Source organism: Perca flavescens, chromosome 13, assembly GCF_004354835.1.
Source record: "Perca flavescens isolate YP-PL-M2 chromosome 13, PFLA_1.0, whole genome shotgun sequence".
In the NCBI taxonomy this organism is placed as follows: Eukaryota; Metazoa; Chordata; class Actinopteri; order Perciformes; family Percidae; genus Perca; species Perca flavescens.
In genome coordinates this window covers 23031055-23052340 of record NC_041343.1, presented here as the reverse complement: position 1 = coordinate 23052340, position 21286 = coordinate 23031055, and the positions used below count along the sequence as shown (strand labels likewise).

Below are 21286 nucleotides of genomic sequence, written 5' to 3'. Positions count from 1 at the left end.
TGCTTTTATGCTACCAAAATGAAATGTGGTGGCATCATTTTATCAGTGATTGCCTCTCAATAATCGTAATCGATCATCAACAGAAATTCTCTCTGAAATACCACTAGCTTCATTTCTTTTCTTCACTGTCACTGGTTTTACTCAGCGAATAACTGGATCCAACAGTTATCTCTGTCAGATAGTCTTTCTCTTGGTGCGTTTGTCCCTGCAGAGCCAGAGGAAGGGGTTTGGGCTGACCGCCCTCTTGGCTCTCTGCTCTGCCTGTCCTTGTCTCTCATCCTGAGGTGAGGAGGGCACACCTACTTCTGTTCCCTCCCCACCGCTCAGATGTGATCTCACTGCCATCAGCCTTTCCCTGGACTGACTCCTTTCCCTCAGTATCCTGAATGGTGACATCAGCCTCGTCCTGATGGGAGACTCTGGGGGTCTGGGTCTCATTAACTGAGGCTGGGAGACAGGTGACAGAGTTGTGGGTCCCAACCCGTGTAGACTGGGAGGAGACCCAGTGCGGACCATGGGATGCACCCCGGGCGTACCTGTCCATGTCTGTGTAGGGCTTCCTGCTCTTACCCTCAGTAGCATTAGCCCTGCATCTGCCTGTGCACCCTGGTTGTTCTGCTGCCTGGCTCTCCCTCTCCTTTGCCTTGAAGGAAACTCGCCTCTCTGAACTGCCTCTGTGTCCTCCTGCGTCATCACCTCTATCCCCTTTTCCCCTTCACTTCTTCTCTCCTCCTTTTCCTCCTCTGTCTGACTCTGTCTCTCCCTGCTACTCTCTCGGCTGTGTTGCCCGGTCATCAGTTGGATCCTCTTGTGGAGGAGAGCCCCACCTATGCCGTAGCTCCGCAGGCTGTTGGTGCCGGCTTTTGTGCTGGCGTCGCTGGTCAGTGACGACGAGGATCCGGACAAGTTCATCTGGCTGGAGTTCTGGGACTTGGCCACGCCTCCCACTGAAAAGGGGGGGAAAGGAAACCAAAGTGAGAGATGAATATAAGGGCTTTTTATTCAATTAGAACACGAGGATGGTCGTAGAGTTAAGTCACAGGGTGCCTACTGTACATACCCTTCAGGACAGAACGACTATCTAAGTTACTATTTAAAGCAAAAAACACGAGCAATCCTAAAAGTGTGAAATTAACCATCAATTGACTTCTAGGCTTTACCTGCATGAGCATTCTGCCCAGACATAGTTTCTGAGTGACTTTGAGTGTTTCAGAGCTCTGCTTGGAGGTGACTGGTCTCGCATTGCCAGACCTTCCTCCACAGAGCTGCGGAGGAGGGTCTTGCTAGTCCACACAGCATTCCGGGATGGGAGAAAAACGTGCTCTGGTTTATTGGCATTTCTTTAAACCAATCTCAATCGTCTTGGGCGGCGCTAAGTGCCATACGGAGCAACAACGCCGCTGCAAAATAGCCTCGAGAAAGAACTTGTTTTGGTGGAATGTGTACGTTCAAAAGGTTTTTTTAATCATGTAACAGAACACTAAGGTTGGACAGAATTTCCGTCAACAACGGAGCAATCCCGGAAGTGGAACGTCGTGGATATAGACTACTGTTTTACTAACTCTACTCCAACTCGTCACCTTGGGTAACGTAAGTTCTTTTTATCCTTGGATAAAACATACAGTGTGAAAAAGCAGTTTCTGAAACAGACCTTTGCGTGGGGAGCCCTGTGGCGACACCGTGGGGCTGGAGTGAAGGGAGGAGATGGTGGAGACGGTGTCATCAGATGGTCTCTTGGTACTCCAGTCCTCTGACGAGTTCACTGGAGGTTTCTTCACCACCTGGGGAGAGTGGGAGTCTGGGGACGAAAAAAGGTTACAGGTTACAGAAAAGTAAATTAACCTAGAGGTCTGTTACACTTGTACTAATTCAGAACTGGGAAATGTTTTCTTTCACTCTGGCTTATATTACTTAACCCTTAATCAATGATTATCAATGAAAATGTACTGTACAAGGATAAGGACAAAGAAGATGGGATGATCAAAATGAAATTATACATAAAAGTAAAGCACAACTCAACATAACTAAGCATAATGATGATATACAGTATAGTGCAGGTGTACTAACTGGGGGGACCTATGTCCTTGGCAGTGCTCTTCTTCCGTAGAGGGTTCAGAGGGACCTGGACCTGAAGGACTTGTGACACCCTGTTTTGTGTTTTCCCCGAGGGCAGAGTCGACCGCAGAGACACTGGAGACATGTCCGACTTGGTGGATCGTCTCTCACTCAAGTTCTTAGACACTGCAATCACAGAAAGAAGAAGAAAAAAAAAGTGTAAACAGTCAAAAAGGCTAATGCATGCATAGGAATGCTTGGAATAATGCTAAATGAAATCTATGCAATATGTTATATGTACTTTTGTGTGACGGTCAAAGGCTTGATGATACTCCACTGACGTAGAAAGTTATATTTCTGACCAATCCACAATTACTCATGCCACGGAATATTGACACAAATACGGTAGTGATGAAAAATGGGTTCACTCAGTAAAGTAGTTTCAGTTTCTGTTACTCACGGGTGCTGTAAGCCGGCTCACACTGCAGGGACATGATTTGGTGTTTCTCCTCATCTATCTCCACCGCCAGGTTGGACAGGTACTGCTTCACTTTTCTGGCCATCTGGGCGTCTTCGTAAAGCTTCTTAGCGTTGAGGAGCGAGCTGCGACGTACTCGCTTTTTATGGGCACCGCCCTGCACGTCCAGCATGTTGGAGTTGGTGCTGCCCTGACTCAAAGACCTAGTGAAGGGGAAGAGATAGGGAGGAAGACAAAGGAAGATAATGATGAAAGACCGATGAAGAGGAGACGAGAGTAAGAACATGAAGGAGGGTAAAAGATGGACATTGGGATGTGAAAGGAATTCGAAGAGGTAAGAGTAATGGATGTAAGTGTAAGTAAGTAAGTGTTGATGGATGAGCAGAATATGACAGATTGAGAAAGATGATGCCGTAGAGAACAGAGGGAGATCAAAGAAGAAGATGAGACAGGAACAGAATAAATGCACATGAAAGTATAAAGACAGAAAAAAAGAGGAAAGGAAAGAATGGTAAACAAACATAAGTTCAATAAACACAACTACTTGCTTATCAAATACCTCCTCTACTATAAAATCTACATCTGCATTTGTGTTGGAGCATAGCATTTTTAAAACAGGACCATGCAACTGAGAGGGAGACAGCCCTCGCTGGTGTGCCATGCTATCACAGTACAGAACAGCAGAACATTCTGTCAGATGGAGGCAAAAAGGGTTAGAAAACAAAAGATGCACAGACTTCGATATGGGGAATATTATGCCTGGATGCAGATATGAACAAACACTAAACCTGAGTCAAATAGTATCAGTAAATATTTGTCATGGTTTGTTTTACTTTGCCTTTATTTTGTAGGTAGGTGGCAGGATTTTCCATGCAGGCTTCATTCTTGACCTTGTAACCTGCAGCTGAAACAATATCACCTGAAGGACCATTTAGTAACGGTTCAAAAAGTAGTAGATGATCAAATAAATGAACGTCTGAGCAGTTGTTTGCTTAAAAGTTGAAGTTCAAAGTCCATGTAGTAGCTGTTCTGGCTCTTCATCTACAATTCTATGACTGTTTCCAAAGTCAAAAATGAACATTGGCCTTAACTTTTAAGCCAACATAGACGAGAAGTCATTGAAGTGCTCAGAAAATATGGAAACTTGAATAACTACAATTCTACTGCAAATGGACAAAGTCCTTCTGATGAAGATCTTGAACAGGTAATAAATGGACATTGAGGTGATATTGTCAGGTCTTTTTATTTTATAGTAGCTTGTTTAAATTGATATATTTAAATGTCATTATCTAATATTTTTTATACCATGTGCCGTCACATGCAGCCTCTCTGGGACTTGCTTATTTGTTGATTGTTTTGTCTGCAAGGCTGTGCTGTCTTATGTTTTTCTTCTTATCTCCTTCATCCAAAAATAATCATTGATTTCATTCAACTGTTTACTTGTATATGGATGACAAAAGAGTTGAATTTACAGTGAGAGCCAGAAATCGAGACATTTGGGGATAATCTTCTTTACTTCCTACATTTCTATAAAAAAAAAACACTGAATATTATTTCAAGCTACTATATGACTCAAACATACAATCTTATGAACAGGGCAAACAATGAATGGGTCAATGATGATGGACTTCAGTATGGTTCAGGTGAATGGGCACTGTAAATGGAAGGGTTAATCACACACAAGCACAGGCGGACACACATGGACACTCAGATAAAGTAAAAGGGGGGACATGCAGAGTTTATGGGGGGGATGCAGGGTGGATTTATTATTTCTGCTGGTCCAGACCGAAACAGGATGAAACCGGTACCAGGACAAACTTACCCTAAACTCTTCCACCTCTTCTTCCTGCAAGCAAGAGGTGTGAAGATTGAAGCGTGACTTAAAGACAAGTTCAGGGGTCGAGGGGGTATAAGACTATGTAGAGGTCATGCCACCACAGACAAACAGGAAATGACTGAAGATGGGAGGACACCAGACATATGACATCTCCCCATATCAACCTGAAGAGTGTGTGTTATGCCCTTGGGCATCGCACGCTGATGAAAACAGGTTGTTGCGTCACCTTAAAAACCTTTGTCATATATGATATAATGACGAAACAAAATTCTAAAATTAAAGTCTTGTAAAAAACAATATCTTGAGCTTGTAGTATGAATGGAGAGTCTGCAGAGGGCAGTCATGCACTGCAGCAGTGACAGACTGTGAAACAACACACACACAAACCAAGTGATACGAACAACACACTGCGGTTGGCATCAATCCTACCTCGCTTCCAGTCGATCCATGTCTTGTGTCCCCCATGCTGTTACATTCCAGCGAAAGGATTCAATCGGGCCAACAAGAGCCATGGACCAGACAGGAAGTGAAGGGGAATTGATCAAACCAGACCTGTGTGCCTGATCCAGTTGGTTGAGGATCCAGGTTGGGTGGTGGAAGTATGGTGTGGTGTTCCCCTTTTTGCTCACATTTGCGGTATTTAGTAGTAAAGATGTCTTTTCTAAAAACTTTGCAATACTGGACTCTTGGCATTCATGCCTCTTTCTGAGAAGGAGTCAGTTTCAAAGAAACACACAATTAAAGGGAGTTGTTGATTTGGTTTCACTTACTAAACCACTACAAAGTGACTTATTTGCTGACAGCAAATTAATTGGAGACAGTCCCATTACGCAAATCAACTGTTCATTGGATCCTTAAAATTCGCCTCATGCTCCCTTTTCCAATACATTTTCTTTAAGAAAAAAAACTTTAAAATTTACATTAACATGACATTATCTTTTGAAGTTCTCCGTTTTCCTGGCTTAATTACAGAACATTTTTGGATGTGATACTTTTGTGATATAGCAAATTAAAGCCCCTATGAGAACAAAGGGCTGGAAGTAAGACAAAGATTTCCCTCATTTTGCTACAAAGAACATAATCACATAAATATTCTACATGTACAGGTTTTAATTTAACAGCTTTAAGTGACCCATCTGTGAAACTGGCCCCAACAGCATCTAGTTGAAGCAAATAGCTAAATCTTGAGAAGAAAAGGTTTTGAGAACTCTTGGTTTTAAAACAACCAACCTCTGTCTGAACATGAGGGCAGGGTCCATGTTTGCCGAGGTCAACCGCACCACGTGTCTGATCTCCTTGGCGATCATCCTCAGCTTCTCAAAGTTCACAAGACCGTCTACATTGGAGTCGTTGCCTGAGAAGACAAAGACAAGTACAAAACGCACACACACACACAAACGCACAAACACAAATACATGCACACACAAATACATGCACAAACAGTGAGCGTGAAGTCAGCTGTCAACATTGTAAATGAGATGAATGATTCATATTTTGGGACATTAGCAGCCTTCAATTTGCAGCAATATTTCTAAGTTGAAATCTTAAAAGTAAAAATCTCTTTGTTCTGGTCCCCGTTTTGTACGTCCTCTAGGAGATCAAATTGTCTTTCGTGTTGGATCATGCTGGGGCATTTGAGAATTTTTGGCAACTTGCACAATTAGGGAAACTTTTCTTCTCTTTTCCTCAAATGGCCATACACCGACATTTTCAGAGAAACCCTCTAAGGAGAAGTCAGTTTGCTTAGCTTTGACCTGACTCGGTGCGATATGTAAAGAAGGCAAGATGGGGAAGCCTTTAGCAGAAGTAAACCTCCTGAGTGAGACTGAAATTGACCTTCCGCGCAACACAGAGGAAGTTAGGGACTATAAACTGTGCAGAATTACATGTCAAGTTTCAGAAATGGCCTTAGTTTTTTTTAGGCCTAAGCAATTAACGGGAACGTAGCAACATGTGAGTCTCTATTACACAGACAAAGGCACACAAAGACAATTCTGGGCTCTCTACAAAGCCATCTACCTTCATGCAAGAAGGTGAGGTCCTTCTTGACCACTGGGAACAGTGGGATGATGGGTGGTTGCATGCTCTGGCTGCTCAGGACGTTGCGGTACTTGGCCATGTTCCTGGACGGGTCGAAGACATCCTGCAGGTCTACAAATAGCTTCTCGTATTTACTGGGCAATTTCTCCCACGAGCTCCGTAGCCGATTCACTGGTGCCAAGTTCAAACCGCTACAAGAGGCGGAGAGAGGCGCAAGGAGGGTGGGAACGAAATAAATAGGTTATGGTGGGACGAAGGGAGGGGAAAGATAGAGATAGAAATGAGGACGCAGAAGAGGGAGGGTAGAGGAAAAAGGAGTATAGTTTTAGTGTATATGTTCAATGCATAAAGTACCCTATTCCAATATTCCACAGACAAAGGCACACAAAGAAAAGTCTGGGCTCTCTACAAAGCCATCTACCTTCATGCAAGAAGGTGAGGTCCTTCAATGCATAAAGTACCCTACTCCAATCAAAACCCCATACGGACATTTGCACAGTTACTACTTTTTCAGCTAATCAGCTTTGGTTAGCGAGGTCTCCATTTTCCAGAGCAGAAGACCCCTTGAGGCAATGTCATCTCTGTGCAGACTCATTTAGACAGCTGATAATTATGACTGGCACAGCATTTATTTCTGCTATCGTCTTTCATTATCTTTCCAGATCCTGTCCCTCGCTCATCAACTCCCCGTCCCTCCTCCACTGCTATAACAACCATTCTGTGTTTTCCTCACTTTCTCTCTGTGGGTAGGTATATGTTGTACTGCTTTCCTTTGGGAGTGCATAATAGGCGTGGTATGTCAGAGAAAAATAAAATGAATATTATAGCTGAGGTGGGATGAATGAAGCCTACAGTCTATGATCGCCTCCTGTGACGGAAGTCCACCAGAACCTTAAGCCTGAACATAATATAAACTGGTGAACTATAAAAGAATGGCATTTTAAGATGGGGGTTTAGGGGGATTGACTCCCTTTAGGAGCCAACGTTAAGTGGCCCTTCGATGAACTGCATTTTTTGGCACTTCTGCATTGGCTTCATTTTTCAGCACAGTAGGTTTGCCGCTTTGTGGCAACCAGGTCAAGATTTTTTTATCCCATTTTAATATCCCAATCCCTCTCCTTGATTGTCCTTATTTCTCAACTTATCACATTTACCACACCTCACCCCATAAACAAAAATAACCCGGTGTGTCCACTACATAACGTTATGGGAAACCCTGCATGTTAGCTCTCTCACACACAGACACACACACACACACACATACACACACACAGAGCAATGCCCCTGTCACCGGGCAGGTTATGCATCAGAGAGCCATATGTGCGAAGACATCTTGCTGTGAGAAGGAGTGTAAAGGGACATGGAGGTCAGACACTTCTGTTCTAAAGTGCCTTCTACAGCAGTGAACAGAGGATCACCATCATGCTGAGCTCCTTACACTGTGAGTCCAGATCTAAAGTGGACGTGGGCCCGCATAAACCAACGTAACATGAGGACAGTTTAGCATTAGCGAGACTCATGGATCCTGGGGAGGATTAAGAAAAAAAAGGAAATTATGTATTTGTATTTATGTATTGCAGAAACTGTATTCTCTACAATGAATAAAAATACATTACATCTACAGTCATAGTTAATTGCATTTATATTTAAATGTATGCTGCACATTGCAGACAATATCTTATTAGGAGTATTCATACTGTAGATTGAAAAGAGCACACTGCAGCACAAAACACTAACGTGTCTAAACAACCAAGTCACCGGGCTAGGCTACAGTGAGAGCATGATGTGATGTATTTGAATGATTACTCTCGGGACTGGGACAGACAAAAAAAAAAAAAAAAAAAACACACACAATCACAACTGCCTGAGCAGACACAAACACACTTGAATACGAATACACACATATGCAGATATTGGTGGGTTTGAACACAACCACATCTCCAAGATCATCCCTAAAACACACTACCAGCGCCAACTAGCCTCCCGTCAGGTGGGTTTTATCCCTTATAACAGGGACACATTAAATACATCCTCAGCTCAGTCTGACTGCCATCTGAAGCCAAACCACAGAAGCCAGAGGGAATTAACAATAGCAACAAACAATAAGACTAACGGTTGCTATGGGACTCTTGTTTTAAACGCTGCAGGGTTGCTGTGGCAGAGTCTGTGTGGTTTGGGAGAATCACGGCTGGTTCAGTGAGCTAGTGGGAGGCGGAGGGAGGGGGGAGGAGGCGAGGCTGGTCCTCCTGAGGATGTGGGGAAGGAGACTAGTGGCCAAAGCTCATTTGGCACAAAAGCTGTCAGGGGAGACAGAGTAAATGCTAGCTGTCACCACAGAACAAGAACCCTGTCTACTACAACTGAGGCCAAAATGAGGAAAATTCTGAAACAATGTGTCGCCAAACTTAATTTAGGATCCAATCAAACAAACACTCTAAGACAGTTTTGGAGCCCACCTAATAATAGCGAACATGGAGTTAAAGTTCTTGCACTCCCTGCAGTGCAGGGCAATCTTGATGAAGTGTTTGATGATCTTCATCCTCTTCAGGGCGTTGGGCTCCTTCAGGATCTCTGTGGCGACCCAGAAGGTCTCCTGGTTTATCACCTCCTCAAACTGCTTCAGATTCCCACTTCCCACCGAAGAGTCCAGTTTAAACAAGTCGTCCACGTACCTGGGAACCATGACAAAGAGGTTAAAATAAATGTGTTTTAATTGTGTACAATAACAGGTTTTTCTAAATTCCAGGAAAAAATACAACTGTGGAGAAATAGTCATATTTTCATATCCTCATATCTTATTTTCGTGTCTGAGCTGGTTTCTTTATCCTTTGTCTCAACTGTAAAGCATTTTAATGAAGTTTGTTTTTAAAATCTGCCATACAAATAAAGTTATTGCAGTTATACGAATTTGGAATACACTTGCTATGTGCCAATTAAAATGTTGAACGACTACATACTCTGTGGACTCGATGTTCCTGAAGAGCTCAAAGTCTCTCATGGAGAGCTGGGCAGCGACTTCCATGGTACTGAGCTGCAGCAGAGTGATCTGACTCTCTCGGAGGAGATCTTGTGCATCGTCGTCTGAACACAACGTCTCCGTCTCCATATTGTTCTTCAGGTAGTACCTACGGGGAGGAGAACAGAGAGACATGAACAGAAGTTATTGGATTTGGGGCATTACTCCAATACGTTTGACAAAGGAAAACAGTTTAGCTTCTACTACAGCTGATCCTGCTGTGGAGTCAGACACATGAAAACTATATCTAATGCAATTAAGGCACTATATGTATATTTCATTTCCTATGAAGTTATCTAAAAAGCATATAATATTTGAGAAATCCCATGAGTAACAAAAGCAAAAAACAACAAAAAGAGACAAGCGGAATAATGATGTGTAAGCCTTGAGGCTAAAGACTGGGGGAGGGAGATTAACTGACAACAATTAAAAAGAGTACAGGATATGCAAGATGCAAAATACTTTACAATTTGTGTAAAGTGACATCATCTCTGTGTATTTTTAGAGCAGTAGGTGTTAAATCTGAAGTATCCTCAGATGATTTAATATAGGTTGCAGAGGCAGACAGGTGGGTGGACAGGATCCAGTTCTTCAGCCAGCTGCAACTTTCAGAAAATGTAAAATAAACAGCTAAATCTCTTGAATGTTCCTCTTATTCACATTCCATCTTAAAGAGGTGTGTTTCCTTTCTACAATTTAAGATTTGTTTTAAGAAAAGGAAAAAAAATATTCTGATGGTATTGATAGATTATGGCTATATTTTACCTTGGGGTAAAGAAGGAGAGAGAGAGCTCTCAGCAAAAGAGAGGTAAGAAAGGAGACATGAGTGCATGAGTGAGAGGAAAAAAAAAAAAGATGATGATCTCCAACAGTTTTCTGGGTGAGCTTCCAGCAGCAGGCCATTTCTCCTACCTCGTTATGTGCCTCTATGTTTGTAAATCTAAAACCCCCGACTTCCACTCTAATGGAGCTGTAATGTGGTAATCTAGGAAGGCATCACCTCAGCATGCCGTAGATCTACAGCCCTCAGGGACAAAGTGTTGGCATGCATGTGACTCTAAATTGCCCTCTTTTCCTCTGCAAAAAGAGCTGGAGTGAAGAGCAACTAACAAAGGAGATGTGAGGATGTTGAGGCGAGAAGAACCAGCTGAATTTACATTTCAGATAAAGCAAAATAGAGGTTTCAAGCATTTTAGTGGGCCCAAAAGCAGAACTGAATATAAATATTATCTTTATTGACTGATTAACATATTTAGATTTAAGACATTTTAGAACCTGTAGACTCAAGGTAAAGGAAGAGAGAGAAAAAAAGAGCACAGGAAATGGGATGAGAGGAGAGGAGAGGAGAAGAGAGAAAATAAAAGTACAGGAAACAAGACAGAGGAGAGGACACTATTATTAACTAGCATTTAATTGGTCCACATTTTCTCAAGTAAATTAAAATTACAAAAAATAATTATGAAAGAAAAACAAAAAGCCCATAAACACACATACAACTCTGCACATATGGAGAGGAGACTGAATGGACAAAGTGGTGTTAAATGGAACTGGGTGAGGCGAAGTCACTGGAACCAAGGCATTGTAAAAGGCCTTTAGTGGTTTGTGTGTGGTGTGTGTGTGTGTATGTGTGTGCTGAGCATTCTATATGTGTTTTGGCTGTGTGAACAAGGCCTGCTATTGGCTTGGCCTGTCCCCTGTTAGTGCTTCTGTCAATCTTCAGCTGCAGAGATGCAGAGACAGAGGAGGCAACATACTGTACAAAGAAAGAAAAGCAAGGCTGAGATATATTTTGCTCTTGCTGCTCCTGATAAACACAACTACTGCATACTGTGCTGAATAAATACATGCACATCTTGCTGATACTGCACCATGTATATGTATATATGTAAACATACTGCAAAGCATAACATGTCAGAAATGTCACCAAGAAACAGTAAGAGGAAAAGAGGAAAGTAAAAAAATAAGTATTAGAGAGAAGCTATCTATAGTTGCTTCTTCATACCTCTAAAGTTAAACCATCCTTTTTCCTACCAATATCTCACAGCATGCCATTTTGTTCACTGCAGCTCAGCCATCCATCAAACACACAGGGAAGGTGTTACCATGAGTGTCCTCTAAGTCAGTGAGTGTGTCTTTGAATGTGTGTGTGAATACATGTGTGGGACTTTCTTGGTAACGGTTTCTATGTATAGATGCATGTAAATAAAATCTGTGAATGCAAATATATATGGGTGTGTAAACAATTTGCATGTCTGTATGCAAATTTGTGCAGTGTTGGGAGTAACGCCTTACAAAAGTAACGCAATTACAGTAATGTATTCCTTTTTGCTGGAAGGCAGTAATATAACGCACTACTAATTACATTTCGGTAATATTATACCCATTACAATCTCAGTAACGCAAGTTCATTTTTAAGACACGCGAAACATTTCTAAAAAAGGTGTGAGTATTATTTCCTGTTGCTGTATTAGATGGTTGAGATGACTGCAGAGACAGATACATTTGCGACATAGACATTATTTTCAGGAGTTATTACGCTGACAGATAAAAACATGTCTGGAATTAATGTTTAGGCTTGCTACATGTAAATACCATTGCATTTTATCAGCCGTGGAAAGTAACTATGCCGTACTTCTATACAACTGTAAGGTACCTTTAATTGAGTATTTTCATTTTCTCCTACTTGCCTATTGTACGTTATATTTCTCTATTTTCATAGCTTTAGTTACTTTGCATATTCATATTAATTATACAAAATATTATGAATAATCTATGATGTATTAAAGTGTATTAAGGTGGTGGTGATGGCGCAGTGGATCTGTCACATGCCTTTGGTGCGGTAGACCCGGGTTCGATTCCCACTGTGATACATGAACCAATGTGTCCCTGAGCAAGACGCTTAACTCCTAGTTGCTCTAGAGGTGTGTGACTTCTGATATGTAAGAATTGTAAGTCGCTTTGGATAAAAGCGTCAGCTAAATGACATGTAATTAAAGACTTTATTGATCCAGTGGTGAAATTCACAAGCTACCTGCCAAGTCAAACGGCTGTTATTTTGGTGAAAGTAACTCAAAATTAATGCAAAGGTAGTGTAAAGCATTACAATTCAGAGACAGTAATATTATAATATAACTAATTACTCTCAAATGACAGTAACTAGTAATTTATAAAGTATTACATTTTGGAAGTAACTTGCCCAACACTGGATGCGTGACTGTGTATAAGAAGTTGACTTCTGTGTGTATGAATAATTCCAGACATGCCATGCTGTCTGCTGAGGCCTCCACCCCTGACAGAGGATGAAATATTCATGCTAACCTAGTTGGGAGAGGACTGATGAGGGACCACAAAGGACAAAGCGAGAGGGAGAAAACTGTGAAAAACGGACGGAGAAGCCGTTTTAAAGCAGACTTTATGGCTGCAGTCCAATTATCCTTCATGACCTAATAACTTCCCTCTTAAAAAGGGAATATGTCCAGCATCAAGACAACAGAGTAATGTGCTACTGACCAAAAAAAAAAAAAAAAAAAAAAAAAAACACACACATCGCACAAAGGCTAAGTGTTCTTACTTAGTTGTCCTACCTAAGTGATGTGGAGTTGTGTCCACAACAAAGTGAACATTTTCAAGGTGAAACAGAAAAGAAATTCAGCATCCCTGACTCTTTAGGACTTGTAAAATATCACTGCAGCACTTGCAATTCACTATAAACTGTTGTTTTCTCTTTAATAATGGGACAAATCACAGCTTTTGTTCTGCTCAGAGTAGCAACTAAAAATGTTTCCCAGCACTTTTAAGGGGAAACACTACTTGATTTATCATTGCACTGAACTAGGACAGTGGCTCTGAATCCTGCTCTTCAGCACCTGGAGCCCTGCTGGCTTTCATTCGAACCACTTACTCAGGAACTGATTTACACCTTGGAGATGCTCAGTAAATTAACTACATCACAGAACGGCACACTGTATCCCCAGGAACAGGGCTGAGAACCACTGCCCCGGGAAGATTTAATGAATTAATTAATTGTATATACAGTATATATATGATAAAGATGTGGTATCATCTTAAATTCTTGTACAGTTCAGGGTTAGAAGAAAAAGCTCAGTACTGAGCACTGTGCGGCCTTGCGTAATTTGACAAAGAAAAGGAAAGAAAATCTCCTATGTCTCAGGATCCTGGGCTTTGAGTTCAAGCACAGCGGGTCCTGTCTTTGGATTAGTCATTCAAGCCTTCAACACAATATAGGTCTATATAAATTCTCAAATTTTCTGTTCCACTTCCGGCTGCTTTTTGTCCAAGATTCCCACATTGGATTTACTGTAAATACACGTACATGCCTTTTTCCATGACAAATGTGCTTTTCTAACCATAAAATATTGCTTTCTGGTTTATTAAAGTATTCTTGTGCGTTGCCAACATTCAAGTTGCAAACACACTAATGTTTGCAGCATTTAGGCTCAGCCACTGACAACCACTATCTAAGGCGAACACATCTTAAAATTCTGTGTGGTTAATTAGATTTTCCAGTGAATTTTTGTGTTTCTTACCTGCCGTTGAGCTGAATCCGATCAGCCAGTTTGGAGAGCTGGTCGGGCAGACGCCGCTGTTTTATGACTCCCTCTGGGCTAACAGATACCTCACACAGCGAGTAGGTCTCGGGCGCTGCAAGGAGGCCGAACTCATTGACAGTGTGGGCGACCACATCCTTGGCGGTAGTGTCCTTACTAATGATGATGTAGCAGCTCTGCTGGTCGGCCTTGAACACCCGAATCACCTGGTCTGGGATGTCTGAGAATGGAAGAGAATGAAAAGAGGAGAGCTGTCATCAACTAGTTAGGGTTGGATGAGTAGCAGTTTGTGGAGGCCAATACTGTATCGCATGCCAATAATGCAATAAAACAGTAATCTGAAAGCAGTATTTCTGTTATTTATATATAGTCTGAGTAATATACCAATAATGTGATCATTATGAAGTAAGGAGTAATGGAAGGAATGCTATCAGGTTATGGTTTCCATATTTTATTTTCATTACATTATTAAGGGTTTCAGCCAGGAGTAAAGACTTATGTCCTCTCCTCTGAACAGATTTGGGGAGCGGGATACTTTCCTGCCAAAACGTCTTTGGTGTAAAACCAAATGGGCAAAGACAATTTTTGGTGTTACAGTAACTTAAATTTAAAATTAAGTTCCACCTATTTATTTATCCTACTGTTCAGCCAAATCACACTATGTTTCATCCTCTTTCCAGCCTGGCTGTAAAAAAAAATCAGTCAGTCTTTCTCTGAAGCCAATTCTCTAATGGACTTGCATGATGATGCCTGACATGGCTGTGAAGGTATTTCTCTGCCTACTGCAATATCTCTACATTCTTACATTTAGTTTAACCAAAATGCACTTTTTATGTTAGAGACAGTTATGTTACAGGCCTCTACAAGGTCACAGGTAGGAGGATACATAAACAAAAACACCGACTCAGTCATTGACTCTGGGGATATGTGTGTACACATAGCATGATCAAAGACATCCCAGGTTCCTCAAGTAAAAATGTACACTGCAGATTTTTTGAGCCTCACATAAAGCTTGAGCAACATTAAGAAACAAGGACACATGCACTTAGAAAGGAAAGGGAATATTAGCATGCTTGAAGCTGCGTAACAATGGTAGAGGAAACCGGAAGGATCAAGGATAATAAAGTCCAATGTTCAACAAGGGTATATTGTACATTATCATCTCTAACTTTATTTTGGTTTTGTGACCGGTCATTATTAAAAAAAAAAAAAAATGTATGTCATAAAACTGCGTCATCTTTCACAATGTCTCTGTTTTCCCATGTTAGATGACATACTGCATTACTATTTAACTGATTTGGGACAATAATCAGAAGTAAGAGGCCAAAATAAAAGCTTGAATATTACTGTAGCGGTGATGATGGAGCAGCTTACAGACTTACACGGTGCGATGTGTGTTAAATAATGGAAACGTTCCTCCTGAGTGAAATACTGCATTAAAGATCCCTGTGTTTGAGTAAGGAAGAGGGTACGGCCCATTAGCCACAGGCAGCCAAAGAGCTTTAAAACAATGAGTCATGAACGCTGCACAGTGACAAGAGGAGAGGGAGTCTGACAGACCAGATGAAGCCGTCACACAGCTGCAACGTATGTGTGTGTGTGTGTGTGTGTGTGTGTGTGTGTGTGTGTGTGTGTGTGTGTTATATGTGGTTTAGTTTTGATAACATTAACTGAAAATGGAGGGAGATGACAGAGATGGTGGCAACTACAAAATAGAATTAAAAAGGTGTTTAACTGGTGAGTTTGTTCAAGTGCATGTTCATGCAAATGCACTCACCCGTTTCCTCTTGTTTACCAAGCAGAAAAGGGTCAAGTGTTCTCAAAAAGTCATTACCTTTAACTTTATTAACACCTATCTCTGATCTGTCTGTGATTGTGGGGATATTTAGGTGTGTGTGTGTGTGTGTGTGTGTGTTTAGATGACAATAGCTGGAGCAGCAACAGAACAACAACAAGCAAAAACAAACTGCTGAAGGCAAAGCCAATAATACTAATGTCTGAGCGAATGCTCAAAATCAATCACCTCTGCTTGTTTAAAAAGAACTGTGTGTGTCAATAACTTTGATGTACAAATAAAAGAAGTGATGATTTTTGGAGGGAAGTTGCATCAGTCTGGATGTGTCCATGTGTATACATGTTTGTTGCTTTTGGTTTCTTTTCTGCATATGCTAGTTTGACAGGAATGTAATCATGTATTTTCTATATATATATATATATATATATATATATATATATATATATGGATACCCAAATGTTTCTATTCTGTCATTTTTGCTGGTTACCTCTTTACGTATATTGTACATTTATGTCTACCTTGAATGCATATCTATAGTATTTCACCTTTTTCTTGAGATGTTTTTTCTGGTTTGTATAATGTGAGATTTTTACTTTGTGTTTTCTATTTTCCATTTAATGGTTACTGGGATGTGGACATATTGATGTTTTGATGTCGGAGGCCAATCTTGGTGATGAATGAGCTCTTTATGGACTGTGAGCGTATCGATTTACATTCCATGACATATGCACCTAATATGATAAGTCAAATGATTACTGACTTTTATCCTGAAGAAGGCGATATGTGCAGAACAGTGATTCTTATAATCAAAAACACAAAGACTGCACCAGAGGAACAAGTGTGTGGCTCGCTCCTTGTTCTCTGCGTTGCTGCAGTAGCAGAGCTCCTCTCGGTTTATGTGCAGCAGGTTGATGATGGTGGGCTGAGTGGAAGCTAAATGCTTTGTGTCTCATTAGCTGTGATTTGTGATTAGAGTGTGGGAGGCTCTCGGCTAAATAGCTGGCTATCATATCAGGGGGGGCTTAATCATGTTTAATCCTTGGCATGAGCTGTGACCTGACCTGCCCACAGGAGGACAGTCACTGCTCTTCCAGAAAAACATCCAATCAATTATCATCTTTAATAAGGTATCATTTATTTTCTTCAACACCAAAGAATGTATTAATGGCCTGAAGCCAAAGATGATTTCTACACACATATTTCTTCTTTGGTTTTTGCAAACACGGCACTAAGAGAAGCTAAACACCTCCCACTAGGCTCAGTCTCCTCCTCCTTTCTACTGTTTGCCAAAGCTTTTCCCAGTCACTCCATCATACAGTCAGAAGACATAAATCACACTTGAAAGCATACAGAGCAGAAGAGGGCAGTGCATGATGGGTGGAGGTGCTGAGAAGGGAGTGGAGTAGAGTAGATGGGGTTAAACACCTGGCCTCTCATAAATAAACACAAATGAGAAAATGTCTCTTAATGTATGTACATGTGAGGAGGAAGTTTCATCCTCCAAAGCTCAAGCCTTAAAAGGCTAATTTTATGTTATGTTTTTATTATTATCACAAATCCCCCAGAAGAGACTAAAACCAACAATGAATATATCATACTAACAAGTATTGTCTCTGTAGCCAGAGCTCGAGACTACTTATGCCTTACTCTGTGATAAAAGTCAGTTTTCTGTCCGAAAACACACAATAAAGCCATATGGTCTCATTTAGTGCCATATTCTTTCATGCTTCTTTTTGTCTCAGTGGAAGGAAGGGGTGTGTTGGTGGCGGTGTTTGAGTGACAGCAGCCTGCGGGTTTAGCTCTGGTATTGGCAGCAGTGAAACGAGAAACAAGGTAAACAAACTTGCCCTGTAGCTTACAAGCCATGGGCAGACAATGTGTTGTTAGTGGTAATGAAGAGTAAGGACCACACCAGCATCTAGGGCACCTAGAGGAAACAGGCTACATTTAAATAGTAAAGCATGATATTAGGTCATTTCCCATGTCACTTCTTGCGTGTGTTTTCGTGAAAAAATTTAGTTTGGAGACCGGACATACTCATCGGGGATTCCTCCAGGTGAAAGATCTTGTAGTGTGTCACCTCCTGTTGCCGGTCAATCACGTAGTGTGAAAACCACAACGACTACAAGACTTCTGATTACAAGAAAGCAAGTTGTGTAGTGTGAACAGTACGGCGATCTGACAACTTTTAAAGTTGTGTAGTGTGAACTTAGCTTAACCGGGCCAAAGTGACATTTGCATGACCGTCTTCCTATGATGAAAATATGGTTTAGAATAAAGCAATTTCATTGGCTGTATGGGAAGAGTTCTAAATACATGTAGATGGGGAAGTAACTGTATTCCAATGAATTAATGCCAAAACTAGGGGCATCACTATGAAAACAAAAAAGTATAAATTTAACCATTTTGGTTACTGATTTTTTTCCTTAAAGGAGAACAAAGTAAGGAGCGGATATGTACGCTGCAGTTTAAGTTCAATTGAACTTTAAATGCACTCTGTTGTTGTTTATGAATTATCTATAATCTCTATGTGGACTGCAATGAAGTAATATGTGATCAGATGTGACTTGATTACGGTCTTGCGGTAATAAATTAACTGGGTGTAGTGTGAATGTTTTCTAGAGAGAAGTAAACAAGATTACTTCAACCCTAAGGTAGTCTTGCTTTGCCAGATCATCCTCCAAGGCGCTGCGTAGGAGGGTCTGGCTAGTCCACACAGCATTCCGGGATGGGAGAAAAACGTGCTCTGGTTTATTGGCATTTCTTTAAACCAATCACAATCGTCATGGGCGGCGCTAAGCTTTGCACAGTGCCGCTACAAAATAGCCTCAGGAAGGAACTTGTTTTGGTGGAACGTCTACGTTCAGAAGTTGTTGGAGCAGTTAACCATAGTCTTTAAAAATCGACCAGAGTTTAAAATTCCAACACAAAGAAAGCGGAAGGAAACGGACATGCATCTGGCATAATTTCCTGCGGCACCCGAGCAATCCCGAAAGTGGAATTTTGTGGATATAGACTAACCCTAAGGTAACCTCTTGAAAAGTGAAAACCAACCTAAATAATGTCCTTACTGTGATATTCATACGTCCACACAAGGTTAGTTGGAGTGAAAGAAGAATAAACACAATACAAGGCCTAAACCCAGAGCCTGAAGGATGTGGTTCATGGATGCAAAGATGGAGCATGGGGGGAAAAAAAGCTCATGATTTAAAGAAGAAAAAAGTCAAGATGGAGGGGACATTAGTGAGGAATATTTAATAAAACACAATCAAACTGTGGCACTGAAGGTATGTATACTTACAGTACAGTCCCAGGGCTTGGCAAGCAGAGAAGAGAAAGAGAAAACACAGTGAATATGAGAGAGTGTGTTGGAGGAGTACAAAGAGACTTAGTGCCTGGAAACATCATGACAGAAGTAAAAAATGAGGGAAGACCAGTGAAGTTTCTTCTGTAGTCTTAATCTGTTCATGGGAAACCAGAGGGCTGAGTGTGATTTATCGTGTCTACACTACTGTACAACATCTGTTTCAAATCACAGCAAGAGAGATGCGATAGAGGACAAGAGAAACAGTAGGAGAGCAAGAAATAAAACAGCAGACAGAAAGAGATAGGCAAAAGAAGACAAAGAAACAGAGTACAATTTTGACAACAGCAGCCACAGGAAAAAAAAGTTTGTGCTCTCCCTCCATCTGTTAAAGAACAACACAGAATTAACGTCTGTGCTCCACTTCTCTAACGGTTTCAGATTTTGTTGTTTTAAAGCACATATGTGGCTGCAAATAGAGACTATTTTCATTGTCATTGATTGTTTTATTCTATTAACTGATTAATCGTTCAGTCTATGAGATGTTGAAAAATGCTCAATATAACGTCTTCAAGTTGCTTCCTTTGTCCAGAAATAATCTAATTTATATTCCAATCGTTCACCATCCAGAGAGCTTGAGAGCTTGTGGTCAATACCTTTACGATTTTGTTTACCTTTATTATTGCATTCTTTCACTGGCTACTGTGAAGTTATTTATAGCCTGTGTTTTGCAAAGTTCTATAGAAATTAATTTTTCACTTATATGTATAATGTCTAATAAAATTAGACCAGAAAAGGTTTTAATCCTAAAAAACAACCTCAGCCATTACAGGTAGGAGGACTTTGGAGGTATTCTAAGCCCTGTTCAGCATCTGGAACAGGGGTTTTATTTGAGCAGGCGGTTCTCCCCTCTACTATTAAATCTAATGAGAAGCCAGAGGACTAAAGGAAACTTGATCTAATGGTGGATGATTAATGTGGCGCAGTTGGTGTGCGTTGGTACTCTAGTACACCACAACCACATGTGAGGCCTACAAAACTAGGAATCTACATGCAGGTGTGTGTGTGTGTGTGTGTGTGTGTACCTCATTGACAAATGGCCAGTATAATAAATCTAGACCATTTTCACTCTCTTGCTCTCTTTCACCTTTCCACTTTCTCATTCTTGTTCTCCCCTTTCTCAATATTTCATTCCCACTAACGCACAAACACACACACACATAAATCCACAGGGAGTGCTCCACGTTAGTTTAAATAATTATGAGTGCAGAAACCCATCTGACAAGAAAGGAATAAATAAGTCTTATAGTTCAGGAGGTTAATTCTTTTCAGACGGACACAATTCTGCAACAGTTCTGTGGCATTTCAAAAAGACCCCAGGATGAATGTGTGTGTGTGTGTGTGTGTGTGTGTGTGTGTGTGTGTGTGTGTGTGTGTGTGTGTGTACACCTATGCTAGAAAGTAGAGCTGGGCAATATATTGATATTATATCGATATTGTGATATGAGACTAGCTATCGTCTTAGATTTTGGATATCGTAATATGGCCTAAGTGGTGTCTTTTCCTGGTTTTAAGGGCTGCATTACAGTAAAGTGATGTCATTTTACCAGACTGTTGTAACTGTTCTATTATTTGCCTTTACCCACTTTGACATTATATCCACATTACTGATGATTATTTATCAAAATTCTCATTGTGTAAATATTTTGTGAAAGCACCAATAGTCAACACTACAATATCGTTAATGTATCGATATCAAGGTATTTGGTAAAAAATATCGTGATATTTGATTTTATCCATATCGCCCAGCCCTTCTAGAAAGCTCCAGTTGCTTGGTTCGAGTGAGTTTATATGCGTTCCTTTGTCAGCATAAGTGAACATTGGTGTTTTGAGGAGTTTGCCTGTATTTCAAAGAGAAAGAAAGATAAAAGAGTAAAGACGGAGAGTTTGCATTTCGGGACAACAAAGTGCACACAACACTACACTTCCGATATGTCTGCTTCATGCGATTACGTTCAAGGATGACTGCGGTCTGTACAGCGTCTGTCAGTGCTCACTGGGCATCGGAGTCTTTTACTCCACAAGTAAGTTTCACTTTTAATGAGGCTGAGGCCTCAAGTCAAGGGTGACAAACAGCTTCAGGAAAGAAGCACTGAATTCTTTCACTGCGACACAACACCTGAAATGAGGCCA

General features: G+C 41.0%; 1 protein-coding gene across 6 annotated transcripts in view; it reads right to left on the bottom strand.

The window, feature by feature from the left end:
• rapgef6 (Rap guanine nucleotide exchange factor (GEF) 6) overlaps positions 1 to 21286 on the bottom strand; it is a 159497-nt gene that overhangs the window by 7585 nt on the left and 130626 nt on the right. For 5 of the 6 annotated variants that reach the window (XM_028595451.1, XM_028595453.1, XM_028595454.1 and 2 more), the window contains 10 exons: positions 13974 to 14214; positions 9368 to 9535; positions 8867 to 9082; positions 6390 to 6601; positions 5601 to 5724; positions 4356 to 4379; positions 2516 to 2736; positions 2068 to 2241; positions 1652 to 1798; positions 828 to 947 (listed from right to left, as the gene is read on the bottom strand). In XM_028595451.1, coding sequence (XP_028451252.1) covers positions 828 to 947; positions 1652 to 1798; positions 2068 to 2241; positions 2516 to 2736; positions 4356 to 4379; positions 5601 to 5724; positions 6390 to 6601; positions 8867 to 9082; positions 9368 to 9535; positions 13974 to 14214 — 1647 coding nt within the window. The remainder of the gene's footprint in view (positions 1 to 827; positions 948 to 1651; positions 1799 to 2067; positions 2242 to 2515; positions 2737 to 4355; positions 4380 to 5600; positions 5725 to 6389; positions 6602 to 8866; positions 9083 to 9367; positions 9536 to 13973; positions 14215 to 21286) is intronic. The other variant, XM_028595452.1, reaches the window with a different exon arrangement.